Below are 20260 nucleotides of genomic sequence, written 5' to 3' on the forward strand. Positions count from 1 at the left end.
GAAAAATATGGATGGACTACTAAAAAATATGCATAAATAACAGAGAAGAATTGAAATGTAAAAGCTGTATTAGGCCAAAATTTAGGAAATTTTAGGTATTTTAATAAGAAACTGTAATGATAAGTCAACATACTTAATTTAAAATTTAATACAGGAAACCAGATAATTTTTTTCAGTCATACAGATGATGGACCTGTAAGTTAATTAGAAACAACTGTGCATTTTTAATGAAATCAATGGAAAATTGGTCGCAGCAAAAATAATGGAAAAAGAGCCTAGATGCTAAACAAATGTGTTTAACCAAAAGTCTTAACTACAAGTAAAAGCATCCATGGTAACACTGGATTCCTACAAATTATGAAAGTCACAAAATTCACCGTAGTATATAGTTTATTAAGATCAACACTGTAATGCCATTTAGTACAAGGAAGTGTGACGAGCAGCTGTACAGCACGTAGTTAAGAGTCTGGAGCTGCCCTTCCTGCATCTGAATCTCACTTTACCAGCTATGGGTCAGGGGACCATGGGCACGTCTCGTGTCTTGTTGTTGATTCAGCTTCACTGTCTGTCATGTGTGGGAAATACACCCGCAGAGTTCCTGTGACAATGGAGGATAAAGCCCTTACACTCTCTCGGCTCGTAGGAAGCACCCAACATGGGTTAGCCAACATTATTACTCTAAAAAAAGTCTGATGATGAAATGGCAAAGGGTCCCAATGAGAAAGAAATGAGGCTTAGTTAAGCCCAGAATTATTAAAGGACACCAAAAAGAGACAGATTAATTGAACTGTCCAAATTTCATTTGAAATAATGGCTATACCTGTAATGAAAAGGATCAGAAAGGGCAAAGCCAAGAAGAAACTGAAGATTGACAAAAAACCAGAGGTCACAAAAAAGTCGTTCAAAGCTACGCTCACAAGAAGAAGAAAACAGAAGAAACAAACCACCTCAGGAGCAGGGAAGCTGGTGTTATTTTGACAAATGACAGAAAGAAAACAGAACTTGACAACTCCTACTTTGTTTCTATCTTCCACATCAAAGGGAACAATCTTCCAAACTGGAAAGGGCTGAACTCACAGGTAACTTAAGATGAAGTGGATGTAGACACAACTAATGCTGATTCCAGCAAAGTGTTGAATAGAACTTCCCAGCACACATTTGTGGAAAGGATGGATAAACAGTCTGGAATATAGTTCTACCTACCACAACTCTGACTGGCTGAACAACACCATTCCAGGCAGTGCTGGTTAATGAAATATGTCAACCTAGGGGCTACAGAGCTTTGCAAACTACACAAATCTAAAAGGATAGAGACTTCTGGTTTCCAGTCTGGCACAGAAAGAGCTTAGAAGTTGTCACTCCATCCTAACAAGTAAAAAGCTGAACAGGGCTTCCCTGGTGGTGCAGTGGTTGGGAGTCCGCCTGCCAATGCAGGCGACACGGGTTTGTGCCCCGGTCCGGGAAGATCCCACATGCCGCGGAGTGGCTGGGCCCATGAGCCAAGGCCGCTGAGCCTGCGCATCCGGAGCCTGTGCTCCGCAATGGGAGAGGCCACAACAGTGAGAGGCCCGCATACCGCAAAAAAAAAAAAAAAAGCTGAACAGACTGAAAAATCAACAACTCCTCTCAGATCTGTCAAAGAAATGAGGTCACAGGGCAAACCACTGCCCCCAAAATTGGAGGGAGAGGCAGACAGAGAGAATCACAACAAACCAGAGCAGAAATCTCTGTAGGAACCAGCACTGGGGTAGGGAAACCTAACCTGTAACTGACAAATTTCTGGAGTCTCTGTGTGGACACGTCTGAGAGTTAGAAGCTCCAGGGAGACCAGTCAGAGGAGGGCTACACTTTGTAGCTGAACTTCAGGGGCTCTACCAGGTGCTCACAGTGAATAACAGAGAAATCCCCCTCATGCTCTAGCACGGGGGTAAGCAAAGGTACCATTTTAAATACTCTGGAGTACTCTGTTCCTCTTAGTAAGGCTGCCCTCAGGAGAAACTATTTTACCAGAGCCTGACCTACCTGGGGGAAGAGAAATGCGCAGCTCCAGCCTCCTGGGGCCGTCCTGTCCCCTCAAAGGGAGGAAGCTGAGAATCACTGTTGAAGTTCACAGCCCACAGCCACAGGGTCACTAAACACTGCGACCCAATTACCCAATCCAACACTATAGACACCCCCCTGCTCACCACCGCATCACTACAGACCTATGTACTGGAGTTTCTCACGTCTACCTTTCAACAAAAAATAACAGTGTGAAGAGACGGAAAACGTGTCAGAATTAGAGCCAGATAAGGCAGGGATACTGGAGTTATCAGACTGGGAATTTAAATTAACTATGATTAATATGCTGAGGGCTCTACTGGAAAAAGTAGACAACATGCAAGAACAGATGTGTAATGTAAGCAGACAGATGGAAATTCTAAGGAAGAATCAAAAAGAGACGCAAACACTGTAATAGAAATGAAGAATGCCTTTGATGGGCTTATTAGCAGACACAGCTGAGGAAAAGATCTCTGTGCTTGAGGATATGTCAATAGAAACTTCAAAACCAAAAAAACAAAAGGAAAAACAACAAGAACAGAATAGCCAAGAACTGTGAACAACTATGAAAGGTGTAACATATGAGAATGGGAATACCAGAAGGAGGAGAGAGAGAGAAAGAAACAGAAGCAATAATGACAGAGAATTTCCCCCAAATTAATGTCAGACACCAAACCACAGACCCAGGAAGCTCAGAGAACACCAAGCAGGATAAATGCCAAAAAAAGGCAGCTAGGCATATTATATTCATACTTCAGAAAATCAATAACAAAGAAAAATCTTGAAAGAAGCCAAAGGGGAAACACCTTACCTACAGAGAAGCAAAGAAAACAATTCTATCTAACCTATCCTCAGAAACTGTGCAAGAAGAGAGTGGAGTGAAACAGTTAAACTGTTGAGCGAAAAAAATCCCTCAAACCCAGAATTCTGTACCCTGAGAAATTCTCCTTCAAAAGAGGAGAAATAAGGATTTTCTCTGACAAAAAAAAATTCAGGTAATCTGTTGCCAGACCTGCAGGGCAAGAAACATTAAAAGAAGTTCTTCAAAGAGAAATAAAATGATACAAACCAGAAATTCAGATCTACCCAAAGAAAATTTGAACATCAGAGAATGATAAGGAAAGGTAATATAAAAACTTTTATTTTCCTTATTCATAAATAATCTGACAGATAACAGTTTGTTCAAAGTAATGGGAACAGTGTATTCTGTTATGCATGTTTATGTATATATCTGTGTGTGTTTATATATTCTTAGATATAAATGAAATGAATGACAGAATGATACAGGGAAGTAGAAATATTCATTATTATAAGGTACTTGCATTACTTATGTGTGATGTGGTGATTTGAAAAGAGAGTTGGATTAGTTGTACACATATAGTGAAAACTCTTTAAAAAATAAAACTAATTTAAAAAGTAACAAAAGAAGTACAATAGATATGCTAAAAAGAGAAAAAAAATGGAATCATATAAAATGCTCAGTTAAAACCACAAAAGGCAGAAAATGTGTGTAAGACAAAAACAAAGAATAAGGGCAACAAATAAAAAACACTAACAAATATGGCAGCCATTAATCCAACTATACCAATCATTACTTTAAACGTCAGTGGTCACCAATTAAAAATAGATTGTCAGAATGGATCAAAATCAAGACCCTACGGTATGTTGTATACAAGAAAGCCACTTTAAAGACTCATGGATTGAAAGTAAAGACAGAGAAAGATACACCATGCTAACACAAATCAAAGAAAGTGGGAGTATCTATGTTACTTTCAGACAGAGCAGTGTTCAAAGGATGGGAGTTTATGCAGGATAAAAAGGGGCATTACATAACGATAAGGGGTGAATACTCCAAGAAGACATCACCATCCGTAATGTGTATGCACTTAACAAAAGAGCATCAAAACACATCAGGGAAAACCTGACAGAATTGCAAGGAGAAGTGCTGACTCCACTGCTGGACTCCACCTCCATCAAGCTGGACAGATCCCGCAGATGGAGAATCTGCAACAACACAGTGAGCTCACGAGCACCATCATTCCGGGACAGAAATGATATCCATAACTGGCTACACCCAACAGCGGCAGACAGCACATCCTCAGCTCATAGGGACAAGCCCTCTGCTGCGGGCCGTGTTGACATGGGGACAGCTGAGCAAATGTGGGGCAGAGGGCACCCGGGAACTCTCTATACCTCCTGCTCAGTACTGCTGTGACCCTAAAACTGCTCCACAAAACTATAGCTTATTCACTTAAAGAAAGGGTAGATCAATGTGTCTAAAAAACAATACGAGCTTGTTGAGTGTTTGCTAAGTACAGTGGTCCCTCAGCATCCACAGAGGACTGGTTCTGGGATCTGCCTGGGATATCAAAGTCTGCAGGTATCCAAGTCCCACAGTTGGCCCTCCGTATCCGAGGTTCCACATCCTCAGATTCAGCCAACCTCGGATCGTGTAGTACTGTATATATTTGTTGGAAAAAATCTGCGTGTAAGATGGACCCACGCAGTTCAAACCCCTTCTGTTCAAGAGTTAGCTGTGTATTATTTTCTAGCTGATAGAGTTTAAATTAAAAACAAAGTAAAACAAACAGAATGGACCAGAATAAATAAGATACAAAAACAGGAAGAAGAAATATAAAATCCTGTCTTTAAGCTAATAAAAATCAACTAAGTAAGTGCTGAGTGTGAGGACCTGGAAACCGACAGAACCATTGGGAGCTTCACTTGGCCAAGCTCAGTGTAAGTTACTCCCTGGTGTGGCCACTGGGAAAAGCTACAGACTTTCTCACCGCAAGTATCTGGTCAGTTGTTTTCAAAGTGTAGAAGACATCAAAATCACCCAGAGAACTAGCAAATAAATCTGAGTTTATGCGTCTGAGGGTGGAGCCTGAGTCTGTATTTCTAAAAGCTCCGTAAGTGCCTGACACAAGCGGTGAAAACCGCTCACTGTGTGTTCCAGGACTGGCCACCTTTGCCATCTACTAAATATGAATGCTCTGGACACATGAAGCATCTTTCTTAAAATTCCATTTGAGATTTTTTGGATCTTTAACAGCCTGCAAGTGTGTGATCTTCTAAAAAAGAATTTCATTTAAGATGAAATTAAAACAAGAAAAAGTTTTGACACATATTGCAGTCAGCTTTGGTAATCTAGAAAATTTAACTAATATGGACTATTAAATCATCCTCTCACATACCAGACAAGTGAGGAGCTTTTCAAGGTATGCTCAGAGAACTATTTTAGAAAAAAGTTGTTAAACTCAGAAATCTACAGAAAACAGATTAACTCTCTTTTTAACCTACAACTTAGGCAAATTGATAGATGTTTGAAACTGTGACTTGTTAAATCCCTCAATCTTTGTTAATCAGATGATAGTAATGAGAATAAAACACACTCTCCCTCAGTAGTCTTTGAAAATTGATCAATCTACTGTTCCAAAATTCGAGGCACTCAATTTTTAAAAGCTTTGAAGAACTCGCATCAGCCTTCTAAGACACATGCAGAACAGGAGAAAGAGAATAGCAGGTGAAGGGGACGGAGGACTAAAGAGCCCAGTCCAGCACAAAGTAGAGCACAGCAGAACCACTTTCTTGTGCTGACCCAGCTCAATAATAAGACATACCACTAGAAGCTAGTGGAGCTCTGGCTTGACCTGATGACCGACACAAGCTACAAACCCGTTCCCCTTAGTAATGCAAAAACCATTCCACTGTTTCAGTGTTTCCTACAGAGCTCCTGGGTTCCTGTACATCACAGACACATCCAGAGGAAGCACTTACCATGATAATCCCCTTGGCTTGGTGGATTGGTTAGGATAATCTTCAGGCAACTGTAAGGCGTATAGTCTGTCCTCTTGCCTTCCTTTCCAAAGCTATGACGGATGTTGTAAGAGTAGCCTTTATCAAACTGATGAGAGGAAAAAGAAAGAAGAGACAAAGTAAGCCAGCATTGTACTGGTGGTGTCAACAGTGCCCACTGGAATCGAAGAGTACAAAGTGATTTTTCTAAAATAAATTTAGCATTCACAGGCAGATGTACATTTATACCAATATAACATTTGGGTCCTTTACAGGTTTTTAAAGGTAAAAAACTTAAAGGAAACACATTTCTCAGGTTAGAGACACCTTACGTTTATATGTTTAAAGATGAGGATAATCCTTTCCTGAGAATAATCATCGATTTGCTCATTTCTTGGTTTGATTCCAAAGATCATGCTAGATGTAAATCATCTTCTCTACTCCCTTTATCCTAGTCTTCCCTGAATTCCCACATCCTGCCTATTCTACTTTTGAAGTGTCTCCTAACTAATTAATGCCTTCCTCTGGATTTTCACTATACAAAACAAGCAGTCAGCAAATGCTTGATGAAGGAACTACTGTGATTACCTCCTGCCTGGAATTCCTGACTCATGTTCAAAATGCAAGGTAATGGCATAGGAAGGACTTTGAAATGGGTGGGATAAGAAGAAAAAAGGAACTCATATTTATTGAAAGGCTCAGTATAGTGGGTCTAAGCTATCTAATACTTTCAGGAAAGCAGGACAGAGAATCAGAATAAGAGATTGGAAAATACTGTGGGTTTTTATGGGTGAGATTTTTTCATTTAAGTATAGTTGATTTACAATGTTGTGTTAGTTTTTGGTATACAGCAAAGTGATTCAATTATATTTATATATATTATATTCGTTTTCAGATTCTTTCCACTATAGGTTATTACAATATATCAAATATAATTCCCTGTAGTATATAGTAGGTCCCTGTTGTTTAGGGGTGAGATTTTTAAATTTGAGGCTACAATTTACATTTAGTGAAATGCACAGATCTCAGGTCTACAGTTTGATGTAACACATACCCGCATTAAGAGACAGCATGTTTCCACCATCCAAGAGGCCCCCTGAGCCCCTCAGCATTCTCAGCATTCTTCCCCGCCCTCCACACCCAGAAGCAACTATTGGTCTGACTTGTGTCACCGTGGCTTTAGCTATTCTATAACTTCACATAAATGGAATTGTACAGTCTTTTGTTTTTGTTTTCTGCGGTACGCGGGCCTCTCCCGCCGCCGCGGCCTCTCCCGCCGCCACGGAGCACAGGCTCCGGACGCGCAGGCCCAGCGGCCATGGCTCACGGGCCCAGCCGCTCCACGGCATGTGGGATCCTCCCGGACCGGGCACGAACCCGCGTCCCCCGCATCAGCAGGCAGACTCCCAACCACTGCACCACCAGGGAAGCCCTGTACAGTCTTAAGTATTTTGTGTCTGACTTTTTAATGTCTTTTCATGTTTTTGAGATTGATCCATGCATCACATGTACTGTCACATGTACCAGCAGATTGTTCCACTGTATGAATATACCAGGTAGTTTACCTAGTCTCCTGCAGATGGACACCTGGGCTTTTCCAGTTTGGGGCTGTTATCAGTAAAGCTGCCATGCACATTCTTGCAGATGACTTTTGTGGACATTATTTTCATTTCTCTCAGATAAATACGCAGGAATAGAATTGCTGCTAACCATTTTCCAGAATGGCTGTACTATTTTATACCCCATCAGCAATGCATGAGAGTTCCACATTCTCCCCAAAGTGTGGTGGTGTCAATTTCATTCATTTTAGCCATTCTAATAGATGGGTAGTGGCATCTCATTCTGCATTTCCCTGATGACAAACACTGTTGAGTACTTTTTCATGTGCTTTCTTGGCTGTGATATGCCTTATTTTGTAAAGTGTCTGTTCAAGTCTTTTTAGAATCTGGGTTGACAATTATTCCATTGAAATAATTCTTCATATATTCTGGATACAAACCTGTTAGGTGTTACAAATATTTTCTCAGTCTGTGGCTTGTCTATTTTCTTGATGTTACTTTTTGACAAGATGAGCAGATGTTTTTATTTTTGATGAATGCTAATTAAATCACGTTTTTATGGCAGTGCTCTCTGTGTCCTCTCTAAGATAGGTTGCAGAGATATTCTGTATTGTCCTTTAGAAGCCATAATGTTTTAGCTTTTCAGTCTAGGTCCTGATTCATCTCGAGTTAATTTTCGTATGTTCTCTTTTTATCCCCTGTAGGGAAAGAAAAATATTTTTCCCTCTACCCTCCTAGGTTAAATGGCTGGGGCCCATGAATCAAACTGATAAAAGACAGATTAACAAGGAAAAAACCCCCCACTTAATTACATTTGTACATAAGTACATGTACAAAGAGATATGACTCAAGGAGGTAGGCTGATGACTGAAGCTTAAACATCATCTTAGGCTAAATCAAGGAAAAGGGGTTTAGGGATTCTGGGTTGGGGAAGCAAGTTCTGAGAAGGGGAGGGGAGGAAATACAGGGTAAATAAGGGTTGGCTTGTCCTGCAGATAAGACTTGGGTAGCTTTCTTCCTGGTACAGAGATAACATTACAAATGTAAATTTCCTTTATAAGAGGGGAAATTTATACTGTATCCTTAGGCAGTTAGGGGAGGAGAGAGCTTTTCCTGCATCTGCTCCTCCTTTAGCTCAAAATAATCCTTATGCCTGCCAATTGGAAATTGTCACTTGCCATCTGCCTCTACAAGGATGAGGTCCCTGGCCACTGCAGTTGCTGACCTTCAACACCGCTTGAAAGGAGTTCAGGGCTGAGATCAGGAAGGAGGCACTCTGTGCTCTGGTATAACTGTGAAAAAGCCTTCAGATAGTTAGATACTTTCAGGTAAAGATTTTATGAGCCTAATTTTATGAACCTAATTTCTTGCATCTTCCTCGTGATGAGCAGCAACCTTCTGCTGAAATGTGTGCTTGACTGCATGTACCCCTGTCACTAAAATCACATACATACTGACCTTCCCCCCTTATCTCTTTGGAGCAGTTCCTCAGAGCTATCTGAGAGGCTGTCTCCCAGGGTATAGTTCTCATTTTGCCCCAAATAAAACTTAACTCACAACTCTCACATTGTGCATTTTTTTCAGTCAACATGCCAAAATAGCGTTATTTTGGATGGCATATCCGGTATCCTTCACCCCCATGTGAACTGGATAACACTTTTTCTAACACCATTTATTGAAGATATTTTATTCCATTGCTCTGTAGTTCCATACTTTTGCCGATGCCACACTGTTCTCTTTACAAAATCTTTAGAATAAGTCTCAAATTCAGATAATGTAAGTCCTCCTGCTTTGGTTTTTTTCAATATTATTTTGGCTATTTTATGTCCTTGCATTTCCATATAAATTTTAGAATCAGTTTATCAATTTCTACTTAAAAAAAAAAAAAGACTGCTGGAATTTTCAGCAGTCAGTAGCTTACAGTTTCATAACTACCTATCTGCCCACAAGCAATCTACAACCAGGAAAACAAATGGCATTTCAACAGAAAACTTTCAAGAAAGAAAATTTTCAAATTACCATTAAATTTCACCGGTGAAAACAAGAATGTTAAAAGTTCCAGCAAACATATTTTATGGACAACTTCTATTTGTTTAGTCATAAGCATTAACTATAATCAATCTCCTTGTGCAAACTTTTAGGTATGAATTGAATTTAATTAGACATAAGATTTCTGTACATTCATCAGAAAACACTGAAAGAACTTTTCGGTCAGCCATTATGTTAAAGTAATGAAAAGCTACCCTCTCTAAAGGAAGAAAAGCGATAATTATTATCTTTCCCCTCCCTTTCCTTTCCAATTTACTTCCCGCTTATGTGTACATATGTCTAAAATTTGGACCTTACTAAGCTTTCGGGCTATTCACGTATTTATCATACAAACTGTCTTCTCTAGTTTTCAGACTGGCAAACTCTTGAAATATTGTGTAGAAGGTACATTTATTGGGTAATGTTTTTTAGGGAATACTTACTTTCCAGGTGTCCACATTCACAACTCAAAGGAACAACTGTAAGATTCACATGGGAAGAGGGGGTGAGAACCAGGTGGAAACACTCTTTTCCGCCTTGGCTCCTCCATTCCACTCCAGCCAGCAATGGGAAATGCCAGAAAATCAACACCAGGCCTGAAGGTGGTTGAGTGGAAGCTGGCAACCTTCCAAATTAGTCCCGTGGCACTGCAATCTGCATTGCTGCTCAAGTCAGCAGCAAATCATTTTCAGGGCCACTATGTTACCAGTAGAACTCAAGAAACATGATAAAGCAGGCGCATCCTCATCCTGCTCCTACCCGTCTCTTTCAGAGTCTCCCTCACAAGTCTGCCTCCCACCCCAGCTCCACCTGGGGCCCAGCGACTGCATCTTATTACATTTTTTATAGTATTTACACCCAAATCCTCTCAGAGGTCATGAGTAAACCTCTAACTGTCATGAGCAGTGCATGGTCTTCCTTAGAAGAAAGTCTTTCCTACCAAGAAAAGCCCGCAGACCAAGTATTACTCACTGTCAGAACATCAAAACCTGCCTTTCATAAGTCAAGCTTAGCTTGCACAGTAAAGTGAGAATGGTTGCAAACCAAGTGCCCTTCAGAGAGAGATTTATATTCAAAAAGGAAAATCTTGACCTAAGTGAGGCAAAACAACCATATATATGTGGGCAGAGAACAGGGTAAGGATATGGTAATTTTTAACAAAGACATTTTCAATCCTTTTTTGGTGAGTTGTTTCCTACTCACAAGAATTTGGAATTCTCATTTACATATTTAAAAACACACAGAGGGCAAGTCTGCCAACTACAAAGGGCCCTCCTTCAATGCCCAGATCCAGCATCCCACACATCATCACGAGGGGCCCCAGGAAGTTTAGTTGCCACAAGTGCCAACAGGAAGGCACAGCTCAGCAGCAGGGCCACACGTGTAAACAGACCTGTACTTGGGGAAGGGCGTGAAACCACCCATGGTCTCTCCTTGACACACATTCTTGCTGACTCTCCTACAGCTTGTGATCATTGATTATCTCTTCTCTTGTCACTTCCCTAAAGCTTTACTTACAATGTTAATAAGCAGAATGCATGCCATAGGCATTTAATACATAATGCCCACCCTTTAAATGCTTACTTACAAAGTTACTCAATTATTTGTAAAACTAATTTTGTAATCAGTCACCTACAGATTGCAAATACTTCTCTTTAACTCTTAACTTTAACCACAGTTTAACTCTTTGAGGTCACTGAAACATCATATACATTCTAACCAAACAACACACTGAAGGAGACTTAGAGACCAAAGGCTTATAGTTAAGACAAGGGCTTTAAGTCAAATACCTGAGTTTAAATCTTGTCTCTACCACATGTTAGCTGTGTGACCTTGGGCAGGTGACTCATCATCTTTATAACAATTCTCTTACACAGTATATAAAAATAAAGGAGTAATACTTCATAGGCAGGGTTGGTGTGAAGATGAGCTAATAGCTCATCTTCATAAAGCACGTGGCATAGCTTCTAACACAGAATAAGCTTTGAATTGAATATATTTTTGAGTTATCAATATCAGAAAAACAAACCAATCAAAAAAATGGGCAGAAGACCTAAACAGACATTTCTCCAAAGAAGACATACAGATGGCCAACAAGCACATGAAAAGGTGCTCAACATCGCTAATCATCAGAGAAATGCAAATCAAAACTACAGTGAGGTATCACCTCATGCTGGTTAGAATGGCCATCAGCAAAAAGTGTGAAAACAACAAATGCTGGAGAGGGTGTAGAGAAAAGGGAACACTCCTACACCGTTGGTGGGAATGTAAACTGGTGCAGCCACTATGGAGAACAGTATGGAGGTTCCTTAAAAAATTAAAAATGTTCATATCCTAATCCCTTTCCATGGAGAACATTTTCAGTTCTAGACTCGAGAACATGCATATTTTTCTTTCCTTCAAATTTCCCCTGAGGCAGCGTCACGCTAAAATTTTAAAATTTGGATTCCCCACTTTGTTAGAAAATAAAAAATAGTGAAATGCTAAAAATCCACAGAAAAAGTATTGAATAAAATGATCCTATGTAATTTTATAAGGTAGTTGATTAAGCAGATCACTTTCAGTGGAGCCAAATGATCAAAAGAAAGATCAGCTGTGTATCAAAAACCTGCCATTGGGCTTCCCTGGTGGCGCAGTGGTTGAGAGTCCGCCTGCTGATGCAGGGGACGCGGGTTCGTGCCCCGGTCTGGGAGGGTCCCACATGCCGCGGAGCGGCTGGGCCCGTGAGCCATGGCCGCTGAGCCTGCGCGTCCGGAGCCTGTGCTCTGCAACGGGAGAGGCCACAACAGTGAGAGGCCCGCTTACCGCAAAATTAAAAAAAAAAAAAACCTGCCATAATCCTCAGAGGGAAGTGGAGAGCATTGTGTTCATGAACACAGGTGGTGTGGGGTTAGTGGGTTGGTATGTCTCTTTCATATTCTGCTATAAGGACTATACCCAAATGGACTCAGAAGACAAGACTTGAGGATCTTCTGTGACCTGGGGCTCTGTGATCTCCATCATTCTAACTGTATCTATTCATTCAGATATTAAATAAAGAACATCATTTCTAAATTCCTAATGGAGAATTTAGTACAATTGTACTACTGTTTTTAGCAATAAAACCAAAATTATGCTTAGTGATGTTTCAATAATAATAGCTTACATTTACACAGATCTTTAGTGGTGACGAAATGATTCTTCTTAGACCCTTTACTACTTGTAAGGTATGGAAGTTAGGTATCCCTATTTTATAAATATGCAAACTAAGATTTCAAGAGGTCAAATGATTAGTTATTTCAATTACTTAGTAGAAAAGAGATGGAATTTAAAATCTTACTCTTTTACTTTCTAGAAACTACTACAAAATTATAAATGGGAGAAAATTAATAAATAAATACAGGCAACTGTCAGTTATCCATGGCAAACATGCATCTGTAGGCTGCTTCCCTGCTGTCACTCAGTTGCTTCAGGGATATCTGAAAGTCACACTGAACCACAGTTAAACAAAATGTTTCTGATTCTACTGTATACCAGGGAAAAGAGTCTACTCTCAAAGAAATGGTAACTCTAACAAGCCACTCACATAGCATTTATTTAGTTCCTAATTTACCATGATTTTAGAATCATTAAAAATGATAAATTTGAAGTTAATCATCTGAAATGAAGAAACACTAAAAAGTATTTCATCATGCTTCCAAATTACCAGGTACTTTTTAAAAAAAAAAAAAAAATCTATTTATTTATTTATTTTGGGCTGGGTTGGGTCTTCATTGCTGCACGCGGGCTTTCTCTAGTTGCAGCGAGCGAGGGCTACTCTTCCTTGCGGTGCGCGCAGGCTTCTCATTGCAGTGGCTTCTCTTGTTGCAGAACACAGATGGGCTCTAGGTGCGCGGGCTTCAGTAGTTGTGGCATGTGGGCAGAGTAGTTGTGACTTGTGGGCTATAGAGTGCAGGCTCAGTAATTGTGGCGCACAGGCTTATTAGTTGCTCCACAGCACGTGGGATCTTCCTGGACCAGGGCTCAAACCCATGTCCCCTGCATTGGCGGGTGGATTCTTAACCACTGAGCTACCAAGGAAGCCCTAGGCACTCTTGATATTTGTCCCCTCTACCATTCTAGGTGGCACATGACAAGGAACTGGGGTACAAAATCAGGGGAAAGGGGGTACGAAAGCAGAGAGGAAGGATGCAGTACACAGCATCGCTCACCTCCCTGGCACCTGGACCTGGAGTTTCAGCAAATGTAGCTTCCTCATCAGTCGGAATTTAAGAGCTGGAGCAGGCATCAGCCAGCATCTAATGCAGCCCTGAGGGTGTAGGAGAGCAAGGAGCAGGGGGTTTAGTCCTCAACCACAGGGCGAATGAGGGAAAGAACCCTTGTCTCCGCACTGCCTACTTTGTGTACTTCTCGGTCTAGGCTGTAACCAAGGCCAGCGTGAAGCCTAGCAAACTGTAGCTGTTCACGAGGCTGAACCACTGAGCATCTTCCTTGTACATGTGCTCATCAGATCGTCCCACCAGAGGACCAAAAGCAAATCTTATACTGACCATTCTGTTAGTTTTCAGTGACAAAGGAGAGTTGGCAAATTCCCATCGCTAACTACCACATCTTAACATTATTTAAATAGAGGCCTTAACAATTCAACCGAGAGGAGATGGGCTGGGAGAATCATGAGGTGGGCCACTAATCAGCCTTTAATCACCTTAAACAACAACGCCCTACTGTACAGCACAGGGAACTATATATTCAGTATCTTGTAATAAACCATAATGTAGAATATGAAAAAGAATGTGTATGTGTATACATACATATATATATAAATATAAAAAACCGAATCACTTTGCTGTACACCTGAAACTAATACAACATTGTAAATCAACATACTTCAATTAAAAAAAAAAAAAGATCTCCAACTGTTCAGATAGTTTGCCTGATACTAGGAAAGGACAGATTAGTGATAGAATTTTCAGCATCCCACCTGAAACGCCTCTTTTAGAAAATCTGCTTTATTCACTGGTATGGATGCCACCAACATAACAGTGAATGAAAATTTATTAAAATTCCAAATATAATTTCCCAACATTTGAAGACAGAAACCACAGACAATCCTTCATTCACTAAAGTAAAAGCATTTACTGAATCACATAGCCTAAAAGACTAAATTTAATAGCCCTTAAAAGGTGGCCAACTTAGTCTCTATCTCACTGGTAGCTAAAGAGCCAACATCAAACAAACCCCAACAGAAAAGCAAAGAAGCAGGCTGCCTGATGCTCTGGTCCAAGACCAGCTGGCTCAGCCCACATAAACTGGTCTTTTCACTCACTGGAAACAAGAGAAGCAAACTGAAACCATTGTCGAAGCCTGCAATCAGCGACCACACAGAAGTGAGCTGATGAGAGCTTTTCATTGCTCAATGAAAGGCTCCCTCTTCATAGATATAGTACTAATCTTTTACAAACATTTTGAAATCAAAATAAATGTACATTTATTTAACTTCTGCTAGATTAGTTTTATCCTATTTACTCATTTTCCCATATTTAGTTTTTGTCAAAAATTTTTTCATACTTTGCTTTTCTACATTATGTTATCCACAGTGTTAGTATTTTCTAGAACTGAATTTCTATTATGACAGAATTTTAAAGATCTAGCTTTATCATTAAAAAGATGTCTCAAGATACTGCTTATAACCTATTGTGCATATTATGTGCAATAAATCTAAGGTTCTGAAGAGCTGCCAGGATGACTGCAAAAATATAACTCTTACATCTTAACACCTTACAGATGTTAAGAAATATCTAAATATTTTTATAATAAACATTTAAATATTTACATATATAGATATATTTCAATGATATCTTTCTGGGTGCATAAAGGTTTAGAAATGTCATATATTCCTGGTAGAGTACACCTTTTATCAACATATAGAAATATAACTGTTTTCCTGTTTAATAGTTTTCTCTTGTACTGCATTTTGCACAATATTAATATTTTCACTCCAGTTTTCTTTTTGATTCCACTTGCTAGTACTCCCCTCTCCACCTTTATTGTCAATCCTTCTGCATCAGAAAGTCTTGTATGAATAGCAAATGGGTAACTGGCTACCCATGACCACCCTCTAGTGGTTACTCAGAGCATATGAAAACACTTTTTCTATCAATGTCAAAAATGAACCAGACTCTCTACAAAAAAGACAAGATTTTTAGCACACTCTTACTTCCACCATAATTATAAAATTAGCTCCAGCATAATTAAGGATTAAATGATTTTCCCAGAGTCACAATAATACAGTTAATATTTCACTTGTTCGATTCTATGTCATCTTCTAATCATCTAAGTTTGGCTACATAACACACAACCAAAAGAAAAAATTACATTGGATTTTTAAAGTAAATATATTATAGAATATCTCATTCCCTGAAATGACAAAGGGCATGAGATAAAGTTTTAATTTACAGTGGGAAGCCAGATTTTTCCTCTACAATTTCAGGGACAAAAAGAAGATGAATATGGATCTGTTGCCTCCTGTTGTAGACAAGTGTTTTCTTTCTTTTCTAAAGGTTAGAGGGAATCCCCTAAGGCTGCACCTGGATATCAAAAGAGAAATACACGAAATATTCTATGAAGAGTTATTAAAAGGTATTTTGAGGGACAGAGAGCTACTTTATTTTTCAAGGGAATTAACAAGGCATTTTGGGTTTTTTTTGTTTTTTTACATCTTTATTGGAGTATAATTACTTTACAATGGTGTGCCAGTTTCTGCTTCACAACAAAGTGATCAGTTATACATATACATATGTTCCCATATCTCTTCCCTCTTGTATCTCCCTCCCCCCAACCCCCATCCCACCCCTCTAGGTGGTCACAAAGCACCAAGCTGATCTCCCTGTGCTATGCGGCTGCTTCCCACTAGCTATCCATTCCACGCTTGGTAGTGTATATGTGTCCATGCCACCCTCCCGCCCTGTCACAGCGTACCCCTCCCCCTCCCCATAACCCCAAGTCCATTCCCCAGCAGGTCCGCATCTCCATTCTCATCCTACCCCCAGGCTCTTCATGACTTTTTTTTTTTTTAATTTCCATATATATGTGTTAGCATACGGTATTTGTCTTTCTCTTTCTGACTTACTTCACTCTGTATGACAGACTCTAGGTCCATCCACCTCATTACAAATAGCTCAATTTCGTTTCTTTTTATGGCTGAGTAATATTCCATTATATATATGTGCCACATCTTCCTTATCCATTCATCTGATGATGGACACTTAGGTTGTTTCCATCTCCGGGCTGTAAATAGAGCTGCAATGAACATTTTGGTACATGACTCTTTGTGAATTATGGTTTTCTCAGGGTATATACCCAGTAGTGGGATTCCTGGGTCATATGGCAGTTCTATTTGTAGTTTTTTAAGGAACCTCCATACTGTTCTCCATAGTGGCTGTACCAATTCACATTCCCACCAGCAGTGCAAGAGTGTTCCCTTTTCTCCACACCCTCTCCAGCATTGTTTCTAGATTTTTTGATGATGACCATTCTGACTGGTGTGAGATGATATCTCATTGTAGTTTTGATTTGCATTTCTCTAATGATTAATGATGTTGAGCATTCTTTCATGTGTTTGTTGGCAGTCTGTATATCTTCTTTGGAGAGATGTCTATTTAGGTCTTCTGCCCATTTTTGGATTGGGTTGTTTGTTTTTTTGTTATTGAGCTGCATGAGCTGCTTATAAATTTTGGAGATTAATCCTTTGTCAGTTGCTTCATTTGCAAATATTTTCTCCCATTCTGAGGGTTGTCTTTTGGTCTTGTTTACGGTTCCCCTTGCTGTACAAAAGCTTTGAAGTTTCATTAGGTCCAATTTGTTTATTTTTGTTTTTATTTCCATTTCTCTAGGAGATGGGTCAAAAAGGATCTTGCTGTGATTTATGTCAAAGAGTGTTCTGCCTATGTTTTCCTCTAAGAGTTTGATAGTTTCTGGCCTTACATTTAGGTCTTTAATCCATTTTGAGCTTATTTTTGTGAATAGTGTTAGGGAGTGATCTAATCTCATACTTTTACATGTACCTGTCCAGTTTTCCCAGCACCACTTATTGAAGAGGCTGTCCTTTCTCCACTGTACATTCCTGCCTCCTTTATCAAAGATAAGGTGACCACAAGTGTGTGGGTTTATCTCTGGGTTTTCTATCCTGTTCCATTGATCTATCTTTCTGTTTTTGTGCCAGTACCATACTGTCTTTATTACTGTAGCTTTGTAGTATAGTCTGAAGTCAGGGAGCCTGATTCCTCCAGCTCTGTTTTTCGTTCTCAAGATTGTTTTGGCGATTCAGGGTCTTTTGTGTTTCTATACAAATTGTGAAATTTTTTGTTCTAGTTCTGTGAAACATGCCAGTGGTAGTTTGATAGGGATTACACTGAATCTGTAGGTTGCTTTGGGTAGTAGAGTCATTTTCACAATGTTGATTCTTCCAATCCAAGAACATGGTATATCTCTCCATCTATTTGTATCATCTTTAATTTCTTTCATCAATGTCTTATAATTTTCTGCATACAGGTCTTTTGTCTCCTTAGGTAGGTTTATTCCTAGATTTTTTATTCTTTTTGTTGCAATGGTAAATGGGAGTGTTTTCTTGATTTCACTTTCAGATTTTTCATCATTAGTGTATAGGAAGGCCAGAGATTTCTGTGCATTAATTTTGTATCCTGCCACTTTACCAAATTCATTGGTTAGCTCTTGTAGCTTTCTGGTAGCATCTTTAGGATTCTCTATGTATAGTATCATGTCATCTGCAAATAGTGACAGCTTTACTTCTTCTTTTCCGATTTGGATTCCTTTTATTTCCTTTTCTTCTCCAATTGCTGTGGCTAAAACTTCGAAAACTATGTTGAATAAGAGTGGTGAGAGTGGGCAACCTTGTCTTGTTCCTCATCTTAGTGGAAATGCTTTCAGTTTTTCACCATTGAGGACGATGTTGGTTGTGGGTTTGTCATACATGGCCTTTATTATGTTGAGGAAAGTTCCCTCTATGTCTACTTTCTGCAGTGTTTTTATCATAAATCGGTGTTGAATTTTGTCGAAAGCTTTCTCTACATCTATTGAGATGATCATATGGTTTTTCTCCTTCAATTTGTTAATATGGTGTATCACATTGATTGATTTGCGTATATTGAAGAATCCTTGCATTCCTAGAATAAACCCCACTTGATCATGGTGTATGATCCTTTTAATGTGCTGTTGGATTCTGTTTGCTAGTATTTTGTTGAAGATTTTCACATCTATGTTCAACAGTGATACTGGCCTGTAGTTTTCTTTCTTTGTGACATCCTTGTCTGGTTTTGGTATCAAGGTGATGGTGGCCTCGTAGAATGAGTTTAGGAGTGTTGCTCCCTCTGCTATATTTTTGAAGAGTTTGAGGAGGATAGGTGTTAGCTCTTCTCTAAATGTTTGATAGAATTTGCCTGTGAAGCCATCTGGTCCTGGGCTTTTGTTTGTTGGAAGATTTTTAATCACAGTTTCAATTTCAGTGCTTGTGATTGTTCTGTTCATATTTTCTATTTCTTCCTGATTCAGTCTTGGCAGACTGTGCATTTCTAAGAATTTGTCCATATCTTCCAGGTTGTCCATTTTATTGGCATAGAGTTGCTTGTAGTAATCTCTCATGATCTTTTGTATTTTTGCAGTGTCAGTTGTTACTTCTTTTTCATTTCTAATTCTATTGATTTGAGTCTTCTCCCTTTTTTTCTTGATGAGTCTGGCTAATGGTTTATCAATTTTGTTTATTCTCAAAGAACCAGCTTTTAGTTTTACTGATCTTTGCTATCATTTCCTTCATTTCTTTTTCATTTATTTCTGATCTGATTTTTATGATTTCTTTACTTCTGCTAACTTTTGGGTTTTTTTGTTCTTTTTTCTCTAATTGCTTTAGGTGCAAGGTTAGGTTGTTTATTCGAAATGTTTCCTGTTTCTTGAGATAGGCTTGTATTGCTATAAATTTCCCTTTTAGAACTGCTTTTGCTGAATCCCATAGGTTTTGGGTCTTCGTGTCTCCATTGTCACTTTTTTCTAAGTATTTTTTTATTTCCTGTTTGATTTCTTCAGTGATCACTTCGTTATTAAGTAGTGAATTGTTTAGCCTCCATGTGTTTGTATTTTTTACAGATCTTTTCCTGTAATTGATATCTAGTCTCTCAGCGTTGTGGTCGGAAAAGATACTTGATACAATTTCAATTTTCTTAATTTTACCAAGGCTTTATTTGTGACCGAAGATATGATCTATCCTGGAGAATGTTCCATGAGCACTTGAGAAAAATGTGTATTCTGTTGTTTTTGGATGGAATGTCCTATAAATATCAATTAAGTCCATCTTGTCTAATGTATCACTTAAAGGTTGTGTTTCCTTATTGATTTTCATTTTGCATGATCTGTCCATGGGTGAAAGTGGGGTGTTAAAGTTCCCTACTGTGAATGTGTTACTGTCCATTTCCCCTTTTATGGCTGTTAGTATTTGCCTTATGTATTGAGGTGCTCCTATGTTGGGTGCATAAATATTTACAATTGTTATTTCTTCTTCTTGGATTGATCCCTTGATCATTATGTAGTGTCCTTTTTTGTTTCTTCTAATAGTCTTTATTTTAAAGTCTATTTTGTCTGATATGAGAATTGCTACTCCAGCTTTCTTTTGGTTTCCATTTGCATGGAATATCTTTTTCCATCCCCTCACTTTCAGTCTGTATGTGTCTCTAGGTCTGAAGTGGGTCTCTTGCAAACAGCATATATAAGGGTCTTGTTTTTGTATCCATTCAGCCAGTCTATGTCTTTTGGTGGGAGCATTTAGTCCATTTACATTTAAGGTAATTATC

General features: G+C 39.1%; 1 protein-coding gene across 6 annotated transcripts in view; it reads right to left on the reverse strand.

The window, feature by feature from the left end:
- Positions 1-20260, reverse strand: part of PRIM2 (DNA primase subunit 2) — a 278658-nt gene that overhangs the window by 36225 nt on the left and 222173 nt on the right. For all 6 annotated transcript variants that reach the window (XM_027126848.1, XM_027126850.1, XM_027126849.1 and 3 more), the window contains exon 11: positions 5821-5947. In XM_027126848.1, coding sequence (XP_026982649.1) covers positions 5821-5947 — 127 coding nt within the window. The remainder of the gene's footprint in view (positions 1-5820; positions 5948-20260) is intronic.

The sequence above is a fragment of the Aethalodelphis obliquidens genome, unplaced genomic scaffold (genome assembly GCF_003676395.1).
Source record: "Aethalodelphis obliquidens isolate GAN/ISIS:26980383/991018 unplaced genomic scaffold, ASM367639v1 scaffold31, whole genome shotgun sequence".
In the NCBI taxonomy this organism is placed as follows: domain Eukaryota; kingdom Metazoa; phylum Chordata; class Mammalia; order Artiodactyla; family Delphinidae; genus Aethalodelphis; species Aethalodelphis obliquidens.